Source organism: Pterocles gutturalis, unplaced genomic scaffold (assembly GCF_000699245.1).
Source record: "Pterocles gutturalis isolate BGI_N339 unplaced genomic scaffold, ASM69924v1 scaffold2896, whole genome shotgun sequence".
NCBI classification, from domain to species: Eukaryota; Metazoa; Chordata; class Aves; order Pterocliformes; family Pteroclidae; genus Pterocles; species Pterocles gutturalis.
In genome coordinates, this window is record NW_010102717.1 from 209 (window position 1) to 12198 (window position 11990).

Below are 11990 nucleotides of genomic sequence, written 5' to 3' on the forward strand. Positions count from 1 at the left end.
CTTTTTTTAAATTATTATTTCTTTAAAGTGTACTTTCCACTTAAAAGAACCTAAAGCTCTGATCCTTCAAATAGTTGAGAGGCTGAATAAAACCTTTGGTTTGTGAGTGTTCATTGCTTCGGGCCCTTGGGCTGTAAGCATTGTTTTGCTGTCTTGTTTCCTTGCTCTACCAAATACTTCCTGTATGACTTCAAGTGGGTCACATTATCATTTACAGTATGATGATAACAGCAGCTCTGTGGCAGAGCTATGGTAAACCTTAAATGCGATATTGGTAAAACAAACCAACATCGATATAAACAAACAACTGTTTTCTGACAATATTTGGTCTGTTATGTTCAAGGGTTTCAGCAGTTTTTTAATGTCTACTCAGTTTACTAATAAATTACATTCCTGGTGGGTGTGGGGCGAGAAACTAGATTTGGGTTCAAGCCTTACTCTGATAGTGTTCACACGTTCAGGATCAAGCGTTTTGTTTTTTGTTGTTGTTCTAAAAAGATCCCAAAACACTGTACTGTGGTTGATGAAGATGTTTTTTATATTTACCTTGGGCACATACAGGTTTGGAGCTGCTTGAGGGTCTTCTGGTAGCATGTTCAGTCAGATGTTTGAGGTCCTGCATTAGCAACTTCACATGGAATGTCATGAACTCTGATACCACCCAGCCTGTCCTCCTTCTCTCAAAGCTGCATGGTCTTGGTCAGGATGTTTCTAGAATTTAATCATGTCAGAGTAGAAGTGCTTACGTTAGTAAACCATATGACAAAGGGTGAGAAGCAACGATGTTACCTGTTTCTTTATTTAATTACATACTTTTAAAGAGTTGGGGTTTTTTTCCAGGTTCTTTCAATGAGGAAGGCTGTCTCAGCCTCTTACAGATTATTTTTCCCCCCTATTGGCTGACAGAGATCATGTTTGTTTATGCAGAAGGCTGTTGGGGAAGGTTACAGCAATATCCATAGTTACTGTGGTTTTGCAGAACTGAGGTCGGAGTCCATCTCAGGCAGGAGAGAGAAAAACACATTTCAAACATTCAGATTCTGGCCTGTTTTATTCATGCACTTTCAGTATGTTCCCATTTATGTCTAAATTTGCCAACAGGATTTTTGCTGTTTGGCTTCATTCATAGAAAGGTGAATGCTTGAAGACCCTTTTCTCTGTAAGTATTAGCAGTCACAACATATATTGTTGTTAGAAGGTCTCCAGCAATGAGGCTGTTTGTGTAGTAAGGACTGGTGCGCACTGTTTCTGGAGCTCCTCTTTCATTACTAGGTAGGGGAAGTATGGAGCAGGTTGAAAATAAGTAGTGTTCTATTGGTGATTGATGATCTTTGCCCATGATGAAGGTGAGAAAGACCAACCTTGGACCACAGAGCGAAGCTCCAAGCCTTGCTGTGGACTAGACCAGTTGGAATAGTGACAATAGTGGTCACTGTGATGGGGAAGCACAGGGTTAAAAACTGTCCCTGGCTTTGCTAGGTGGGATGCGAAAAGAGATCATCAGCTTATTTTTCCTTCTAGTTCCTTCTGGTTTCTAAATCTGTGTGCACTGGTCCAGTGGATGGAGGTAGATGCGTGGCTGCATTTATAAGTGTGTGGGGTTCTTGCAGAGGCAGGTTGTTGTTGGAGGACATTCCCTCTAGTAGGGTGCCTTTGCTTCAGAGCCTCACGTGTGCACTGCAGTGCACTGGAGCCACAGCTCTCTCCTGTTCTGGGATGGCAGGCATCCACTCACAGCCCAGGTCACTCAGCTGCATTTACCATAGAGGACGCTGGACCTACAGGGTGGTAAAGCTGCTGGCCTGCGTGTTTGTGGGTTGCAGGAGTTGTGGTGTGGGGGGCAGAGCAGAGATGCCTGGTCACAGATGTGTGAAACTTGAGGAGGGTGAGTCATATTAGTCCAGAAAAAGTGCATTCCTTATGCCATCTGAGCTGCTTACATGGACTGTCTGCCTGTGCTCTCCAGTACCATGTCAGGATTTGGGTACTGAACAAGACTGCCTAGTCTTTAGACATTGCTCTAAATGAAATCCTGGGACCTATCCAAAGTGGAGTGCTTGAAAGATGTAGAGCATGGGGAAAGAGACAGAGAAAAGGAAATACTGCAATTTTGTCTTATTCCCAGTGTCCTGTTACTCCCCTGCATGTGTCTCTCCATGTGAATGCAAATAGGAGCTGATATTTCAGTTTTCATTTCTTTATCTAAAAATACACCAGCAGATGCTCTTTATTTCATAGGTGGTACTGGCAGAAAGAACAGAGAAAGCCCTATGTGAAATTTATGGAGGCAAATTACCCACCTGGGTTCACCTATGAAGATTTTGGACCCTTGTTTACAGCAGAATTCTTTGATCCTAACCAGTGGGCAGATATTCTGAAGGCTTCAGGTGCAAAATATGTTGTCTTAACTTCAAAACATCATGAAGGTAAGTGGAAGGTTTGTGAATGTTAGTAATTGTTGCATTTCTGTCAACAGAAGAAAAATCCAGGTGACTCTCCTGCCTGCTAAGAGAGACAGAGAAAGCCAGGCAGGCTTCCCTGCTCCAACCCAGACAAAAAAGAAGTAAATGACCCAAGAAATGTGCGTGTGTTTTCCTGACTCTGAAACAAAGCTATGGCCATGAAACTTGCGTAGGAGGAAAAATAGATTGTGCCGTTTTTCTCTTGCTGTAGGTAAGACAGCCTAAAGTAGTAGCGGCAGCTGAGCTTCCTGCAGTAGCCATAGTTTATATTTTATTGCTGTGCAATTTATTGCTCAAGGAACCACAAAAAAAGAATCTGCACTGTTTAACATATGGAGAGCTGCCAAGTACAGGCAGTTAATGAGCTCCATAGGTTTCTGCAAGGATTGTAGGAGTATGTTCCAGAAGTCAGCTTCAGAGTTAGAATGTCCACAGGGTATAGCTCTTTCTAATGCAGCGCATAGAAGCCAAAACCTTGAACCAGGTTTGTAACTTTACAGGCATGATTGACTTTCGGCACTGTAGTTGTAAGATGCTTTGCAGAGAAAAATAAATAAAAAGAAAGTGGTCGGAATGAAATATGGTAGCAAAGAAAGTATAAAATACTAAGATGCAATATGACAGTACATCTAGTGAATGTTGTTGGTCTTTGGGGAGATACGGGTTTAAGACTGGCAACTTGTAACTTGGAAATTTTAATCTCAGCTCTGACACACAGAAAATCTTGATCTTGGTGATGCCCATGGCATAATTCCCAGTGACTTCAAAAGAACCATGATTCATTTAGTCTGTCCTGTAGCCTTGGGCATTAATTTTTAGCTTGTTTGTCAAGTCAATACAATTACATGTGTCCCATTCACAAAAATATTGCATGATTTATTAGGCAACGAGTGTAAAGCAGTTTGAAGGTGAGAGTGGAGCTCCTCTGGTAATGATCTAAGTCTTGCAATACGGTAGTACTTATAAGTGCTTGTGCTGGACTGCTGGATGTCCGAAATGTTAAATTCCTCCTAATAGTTTCAGGCTGATATTTTAAAAGCTGTTTCAGGAGTTTTGCACTCTGCTTATATACCATTGATGGAGCTGTTACAAATGTCAAGGCAAATGAAAAGTGAATATTTGCATACGGTGTAAACAGAAGGAAGGAGAATAGTCTTTGACTGTAAATGATGCCTTGTGCGTTCTGCAACTGAGAAAGCACTTTATCTTCCAGTTGTTGAACGTGTATTCACAGTTCACATTTAATACATTCAGCAAAAATGTAGGTGCCTTGAAAGTTGCTGTATTTTTGGTTAATTTAATTGGGACATATGAATGGAGTGAATAATTAAGGAAAAGGAATAATTATTCTAAGCAGTACAGAACTCGAAAATATAAATCCATATGCATGTATATTAAAAATACATAAATGTATTTGGCATGGTGTTCTCGTGTTATGACTACTGTCATCATGGAGGAACAGATTATGGGCATACTTTATACCATGAGAACAGTATTATTACATATATGATTTTTGTTATTTTGTATTTATTTTTGCAACACACTTGCAAACTGCTTTCCAGAAGGAGGAACTATAACTTATCTTCTTCTGCTTTCCTTTCTTATCCTTCTATTTTTCTCTTTTCAGGCTTTACTTTGTGGGGGTCCAAGTATTCTTGGGCTTGGAACGCTGTTGATGTGGGACCGAAACGAGATCTTGTGGCTGAACTAGCAACATCTGTTAGAAACAGGACTGACTTGCATTTTGGGTTGTATCATTCCCTGTTTGAATGGTTTAATCCTCTCTTCCTTGAGGATGCTGACAACGTCTTTAAGACAAGAAAGTTTCCAACCAGTAAATCGTTACCAGAACTCTATGAAATTGTGACCAAGTACCAACCAGAAATAATTTGGTCTGATGGGGATGGAAATGCGCCGGATACTTACTGGAACAGCACTGGTTTCTTGGCTTGGCTGTATAATGACAGGTACATAATGATGCTGGTTTAGCTCTTTCTCTGAAATTCTGCTCTGTGTCTAGTTTGTCTCATTTCCTGTATATTTTGTGGAACCTGTTACATCTACTTACAACTAAATATTAATTTTCCTGAAATACAGAATTCAAGTCTTCCCTAGAACTGTCAAAGCTTGCTTTAGAAAAAGACTGCTTTATATTTTTTAACCTCATTTGTGAATTAATCAGTTAGGATGGTATTGGCTATTCCGCCTAATCATATTCTTCTCTAAGTATTGTCTGCTGCACAGACAAACAGAATAGCAGGATAATTTGAGAATATGGTACATTGTTGTCATCGCAGACTGAACATCTGTCAGTGGATGTGAAGGACAAGCTGGTTTCTAGCAGCCCTCCTGTGAAAGTTGGGAGCATACTTCCCTAAGAAATCCTGATCTGGACCTTTTACTAGCAAAGGATGAGAATAGGATTCCTGAAATTGCACTTAATCTAATTGTAATAAATTAATAGTACAGAAGTAATCCTAAATGTTAGCTTCTGGGAGGAGTGTGTGTGGGAAGGGATTACACTGTCTGTGACTGTGTTCCATGGAATAAAAGTAGTAAAATTTCTGTGTTTCCAGTCCAGTCAGGGACACAGTTGTGACCAATGACCGCTGGGGAGTTGGAAGCATCTGTACGCATGGTGGCTTCTACACTTGCAGTGACCGGTATAACCCCGGACACCTCCTGCCTCATAAGTGGGAGAACTGCATGACTATTGACAAGAGGTCCTGGGGGTACAGGAGGGACGCGCACCTTGACGATTACCTCCCAATTGAGGACTTGGTGAAGGTACAGTGGGACAAAGGAGTTGCTTGCAGCTTCTGATTCTCCCTCCTGACTATTACACTGTATAACATTTCACCTAGGTATCTATTTTTATAAAATTTATTATTTTAATTGAGTAATGAATTGATGAAATAATAAATCATTTTGCTCATTTGCAACACTGTCAGGATGGAATATCTATGCAATTCTTATTAATTTTATAGAATGACTAAGAGAAAAATTATCTAGTAAAAATTCAGTCAGTTTCTTAGAAGCTATTTCCCCTGTATATAACTGGCCAAAGACTGATCTAGATAGTCTGATAATTATTTTTTCTACACAATTTTTCTATTAACTGCACCTCCAAGTTGATGAGATACAAACAGTTGCAGTTGCACAGTTCCTGTTTAGGAATTCCTGATTGAAGGCTACATCTTTTCCCCCTTCTAGCTAGAAACAGTTTATAACTCTTAATGGTCTTTTCACCTTATAGCAAGAAACCTTCCTTTTGTCCCACTACATTTAAAGAAAAAAACCCACACAGATTGCAGACATACAAATAAACAGTAGCAGGTAACACAGATAGCCTGTGCTCATAGAACGTTGATTCCTTTTGCTAGTCTAAGGAATTAAAAAAAGATTTGAAGCTCAGGAAAACTGAATGAAAGGAAGACTTGTCTTACAAATACAATGCATTTAATTGCAAAATTCAGATAGTGAGGTGACGATTGTTATTGTTGCTTAATCCCAATCTTAGTACTGTCCTTGCAAAAGATGAGTTCAAATTGAAGTAACCTCTCTGCAGAGGCAGAAGGTTTTAATTTATTCAGTAGCTTGTCTCCAGCTGTCTGTTCCTCAGACTTGTGCATCTCTTGTGCATGATCTCTGGAGGGCAGTGTGGATGTGAACACAAATATTTCTGGACTCTAGAAGGCTTCCTGGTGTTTTGCAGATGTGTCTGTAAAATAGGGAGAGCATCAAACAGAGGAAGAAGTTGCTTCACTGAACTTCAGTAAAAATGAATTAGCATCTATTAGCCTTATTTTCCTCTCATGTAGAGAAATCATCTCCTGTTCATTCTATTGGTAAAACCCTCATGAAATTCCTGCAGAAGTTGAAATGTTAAAAACTTGTAGGATCTAAGGTAGGTTCAGTGTGACCTGTTGGTGCACAAATGTGTTTGGGCTGTTTTCTGCCATAAAAGTTGTTGGCAGAACTTTGTTTTATGGGAGCTTAAATTTTGTTGGGATGACCCCCCCAAAATCTAAACATGCTGTAGTAACAAAACTCTTCAGTTCATTGTTCTGGAGTGGTGTGCCTGGTTTTAGAAAGAACTTCAAATATATGATTTAATTAGTTGTAACCATATGCTCTGTGTATATGTTTAAAAACATTTCAGCAACTTGTAGAAACAGTGTCTTGTGGAGGAAATCTCTTGATGAATATCGGGCCTGCTCACGATGGTCGCATCGCTGTTATATTGGAGGAACGCCTGAGGCAGATGGGTGCCTGGCTGAGAGTCAATGGAGAGGCCATCTATGGAACAAAACCATGGAGAGCACAGAACGACACGGTCACACCAGGAGTGTGGTAAGGCTACTGAATCAAAGTGTGGGCTGAATAAAGCAGCAGCAGTGTATGTGAAATTTTGAAATTCCTAATGACTTGCTGCTACAGAAATAAGCAGCTTATGTTGTGTGCTCTGACGAAATTAACCCTTTTGTCACTTTAAGTAACTGCGCATAAAAGTGTGTATAAAACCATAGGTAGACAATGGGTGTCGGAGAACGTCGTTTGAGTTCGATGCTGAGGCTGAAGGGAAGGCTGCAGGCATTTCCTTAGTGATCTTGTGCTTAACTATGTGTGGGAGTAACTATGACTCTCTTTAAGTTGGGACCGTGGTTGCTAACTGGGCTTAGCTGCGGGGGCTGCACCTCCTCGTCGGTCCCGCTGGACACCCTTTTGGGTGACTGAGTCAGCCCCTGCCCCAGTGGGGTTCATGGCTACTAACGCCCTATCAATTGGCTTCACCGACCAATCGATAGTATTTTATTAGGTGTACCAAATTATTTGGTGAGGGTTTCACCCCACCCAACGCCCTGCCCATGGGCTACGATGGGCATGTCTCAACAGTCATAGAGGGGTGCTGTCTGGACTATTCCTCCCTCAATTTGATTTGGCATTATGGGCATACCACTGCAATTGCAGTTTGCCTCAAACTCTACTCAGACATGTTATACAGACCTGATGAGAACTGTGAAACGGGCGAGTTCCCTAAAACACAGCTCCGTAGTGGAAGAAGAGATGGTGCATGGTGTTTTGGAGTTTATTAATGTGGACTGGTTTTGGTTGGAAAGGACTCATTCTCCCACTGTACATGAAGGTCTGACCCATTTACCCGAGGTGTATGACAGTGCAATCCCAATGACTGAATCTGGCACTGGAGACCTTTGCCAGTATTCAGGAGGGACTGAGGATGATGAAGGGGAAACATCACCGCCATGTGACTCAGGCCAAATGTCTCCATCCAGTCCCATCCTGAAACCTACTGAGGAAAATCCGACTGAGGGCACACTGGTTGTGAAAGTTCCTGACAAAATGCCATCTTGTCCATGTTGTGGGCTCCAGGCTGGGAAAATCTCTGGATTGGTGGACCATCTTTGGAGAACTCATGGAAAGCGAAAAGTCCTGTTCCAGTGTGCCTCCTGTGGAAGAACAGAGATGAAACATTGTAGTGTCACTTGCCATTTTCCCAAATGTAAGAGCCCTGACATCGTGGCCCCTGTGGGAAGCTGGAAGTGTGGTGAATGTGAAAGGACGTTTGAGACCAAGATTGGTCTGAGTCAGCACAAATGTCTCGCCCACCCAGTCACAAGGAATAAGGAGTGAATCGCTGCCGCCCGCCCTGTGGAGAGGTCTCCTAGATGGGTGAGCCGTAAATGTTGGACTGATGAGGAAACAGATCTTCTATTAAAATTAGAACAACAATTTAAAGGACAAAAAAATATGAGCAAACTAATTGCAGAACATCTAATAACTAAAACTGCAAAACAAACAAGTGATAAAAGAAGGGCAATTAAGATCAAATCCCCAAAAAGGGGTAAAGTGATTGTCAAGAAACATCTTGCAGGGGAATCAGGAGGACTTGAACATGTGGGATCATCTGAGGATGGTGGACGAAGATCCCATTATTGTATGACTGCCTCTGAGTGGATAACATCAGGTAAATTATCGATCCTTCAGGGTTTGTGTGAAAAAATAATTAAAGGCTGCGAGGATCCTGCCAGGTTGGTTGAGTTGGAAATAGGACAACACCACGCATTCATGATCCCAACATCCAGTGAAAGAAGGCTTGGCCAAAGCAAGGGGAACCCGAAAGAAAGACAAGTTATATTCTGCCACAGAGAAAGTGGATGGAAAGGAGGGCTCTAAAAAGGGGGCAGTACTTACATTTCCAGTGCCTGTTTCATCATGATAGAGCGAAACTGGCAGATATCATCATGGACGAAGTACAGCCCCAGAAGTGTGGTATTCCATTGGCCGATCTATATGTTGCCTTTAAAACTTGATGGGAAACAACTGGTACATTTAGAGGGCTGGGTCCCTTTAAGATCGCTTGCCAAGCAGACAATACAGCTTTTAAAGATCTAATTACGGAACGAGAGATCTCAAAAAACATCAAAGAGATGAAGAAAACATCTGCAGCTGGTCCAGCTGGGATGAAGCTAAAAGATCTTATGAAAGTCGATCCATCTTATCAATATTTAAAAGAATTGTTTAACCTCTGGCTACTTACTGCATCCATTCCTGATGCTGTGAAAGTCTGTCGAACAGTATTAATTCCAAAATCAGCTTTGCCAGAACGCCAGAAGGACATCAATAACTGGCGACCAGTTACAATTGGCTCCATTATATTGTGGCTTTTCTCGAGGATCATGACTCATAGATTGACAGCGGCGTGCCCCATCAATCCATGGCAGAGGGGGTTTATAAAATCAGCAGGTTGTGCTGAAAATTTAAAATTGTTACAACTTTTAATACGATACGATACGCAAGAAGGGAACATCGCCCCCTTGGTGTAACTTTTGTGGACCTCGCGAAAGCCTTTGACATTGTGAACCATCAACATATTATTGAGTCTTTGAAGCAAAGGGGGGTTGACATACATATTATTACCCTGATAACCAACATGTATAAAAATACAAATACCTATATTGACCTGAAGGACAAGCAAACTGCCTCAATCACAATAAAGACTGGTGTGAAACAAGGCGACCCCATGTCTCCTCTATTATTTAATCTGGCTATCGACCTCCTGCTTTGTACATTAGAAAGAGATGGAGAGGGGTTCCAACACTTTGGCAAAAGAATAACATCTCTGGCCTTTTCTGACGACCTAGTCTTACTAAGTGGATCATGGGAGGGGATGGTGCAAAATATCGAGATATTGGAGGCCTTTTGTAAATCAACTGGTCTACAAACTCAGGGGGCCAAATGTCATGGGTTTTATATCAAGCCCCCAAAAGACGCTTATACGGTTAACGATTGTCCATCTTGGGGAAATTATGGGTTCGCCCCTCCATATGATTGAACCGGGCAGTTCGGAAAAATACCTGGGCCTTTCTTTGTATTGACCTTGGAAAGGAATATCTAAGCCAGAACTGCTTTCTGAAGTGACAGAATGGTTAGATCGAGTAGGAAGGAGTTTTTTAAAACCTTTGCAGAAGGTTGACATCTTGAAGGGGTATACCATCCTACGATTGATTTACTTGGCTGACCAGGCTGACGCAAAGACTACCCAACTCGAGACTGTTGATTTAGCTATAAGAACTGCTGTTAAAAATCATGTGACACTATCCTTTATGCTTGAACAAGGGATGGCGGTTTGGGTATCACCAGGTTATTGGGAATGATCCCAGGAATACAGGCCAGGAGGTTGCACAGAATTGCACAATCCTCCGATGAGCTAATAAGATCAATTGCTCAAAATGAAAGAATCGAAAAAGAATATGATGAGCTCTGGATTATAGCTGGTGGAGATAAGGATAAAATACCTTCTATCTGGGAACCGAATACTGTTAAGGTGATACCCACGGACACGGGTGAGGAGGAACCCATTTCAAAATGGGAGATTGCAGTTCCAAAAATAATATATCCCACCCCTTGTGACTGGAGGAAAAGAGAGTTCCATAATTGGACAAAATTAACATCACAAGGAAAAGGAATAGCTGTTTTTGAAAAAGATAACACCAGTAATAACTAGATAATAAATCATCGGGGCATTCCTCACAGAAAGCTCCTCACGGCATTACAATTAAGAGCCAATGTCTACCCCACAAGGGAATTTCTGGCTAGGGGTAGAATGGATATTCCAATTAGATCCTGTAGGCATTGTTCAGCCGAAATCGAGACCGGCGCCCATATTATTGGGTTTTGCATGGCTGTTCAAGAGGTGTGAATTGGAAGGCATAATGAAATATGTAAGGTATTAACGAATGAGGCAAGATTGAAAGAATGGGTTCCATTTGTGGAACCAATAATGAGGGATAAGAATGGTAATCTAAATAAGCCAGACCTTATTCTGGAAAAAAATGGTTGCGCGATTGTTATTGATGTAACCATAAGATATGAAAATAGTAAAACATCATTAATAGATGCAGCCCATGAAAAAGAAGAAAAATATAAACACCTGGTAAATGAAGTAAAGGAACTGACTAATGCGTAAACTGTGAAATTTGCAGGCTTTCCAGTCGGCTCAAGAGGAAAATGGCATGAAGGTAATAATAAATTATTAACAGAATTGGGTTTCTCCTCATCTAAGCAAAACAAAATTGGCCGACGTTTGTCAAAAATGGCATTGTTTAGTTCGGTGGACATTATTCATATGTTTGTAAGCAAAGTGAGAACTGCACCTCTGTAATAATTTCAATAAAAGTATATCTTTTCCCTGCTGATTCCGCCCGGGTGGGAGCTTGGTTTCATTACTGTATAGTAAGGTATGGACTTATTAATTGGATTATACATTCCTATTTGGACTTTCAATTGGTGGACGGGCCACCATTATTTAACCTGGAAAAGGGACACAAATATTTGTGTATGTTTGTTTCTAGCTGGGAACAGAAGCTGTATTAAAAAAATCCAGAAATATAAAACTGCTATGAAGTGTTTGTCTGTACAAAGGAATACTTGATGTCACTGTTCAGAGAGAAAGGGAAAGAAAGGAACTAGAAATCTGTCTAGCATAGTCTGCATTTCTTTTTAAGGTAAAAATGAATGGGAAGAGAACAGCAATTTTGTGGTCGCTAAATTCAGGCAGGCTCTGGATTCTCCTCTCTGCCTTTGTGCTTCATAGCTGCTCTAACACCTTACTGATCCATCAGAGCTTTGGTTTTGACCCTCTTCTCTGCCTCGGTGGGCCTTTTTACTCCTGTTCCCAGTAAGATTTGGCTATCTGGCTTTAGCCTTGAAATGCTGAACTCTGTTGACTTAGAGTAAAACCACTTCCAAGAGCAAGAGAAAATTGTAACTAAATGAAGGAAGGTGGGAGGAATGTTTCAAATGTATGCCACAAGATTTCCAAGGACATAGTGGTAATAATGTCTGCTGAAATTAAACTTTTTTAAAAAGTAGCTATGCAAAGTGGAAGCTTTATTGTCATACATACTCTTGTTAAATTTTTTTAGTGGAATGTCTGTATGTTTGTGTGTAGATGTAATTACCATATTTTTCTGAACATAACCACAGTTATCTGTTAATGATTCCTGC

General features: G+C 40.9%; 1 protein-coding gene across 1 annotated transcript in view; it reads left to right on the forward strand.

Annotated features, from left to right (window-relative positions):
- Positions 1–2220: 2220 nt before the first annotated feature.
- FUCA2 (fucosidase, alpha-L- 2, plasma) overlaps positions 2221–11990 on the forward strand; it is a gene marked incomplete at its 5' end in the record, with an annotated part of 11761 nt that continues 1991 nt past the window's right edge. Inside the window, 4 exons of the mRNA XM_010086377.1 lie at positions 2221–2426; positions 4090–4429; positions 5039–5249; positions 6625–6815. Coding sequence (XP_010084679.1) covers positions 2221–2426; positions 4090–4429; positions 5039–5249; positions 6625–6815 — 948 coding nt within the window. The remainder of the gene's footprint in view (positions 2427–4089; positions 4430–5038; positions 5250–6624; positions 6816–11990) is intronic.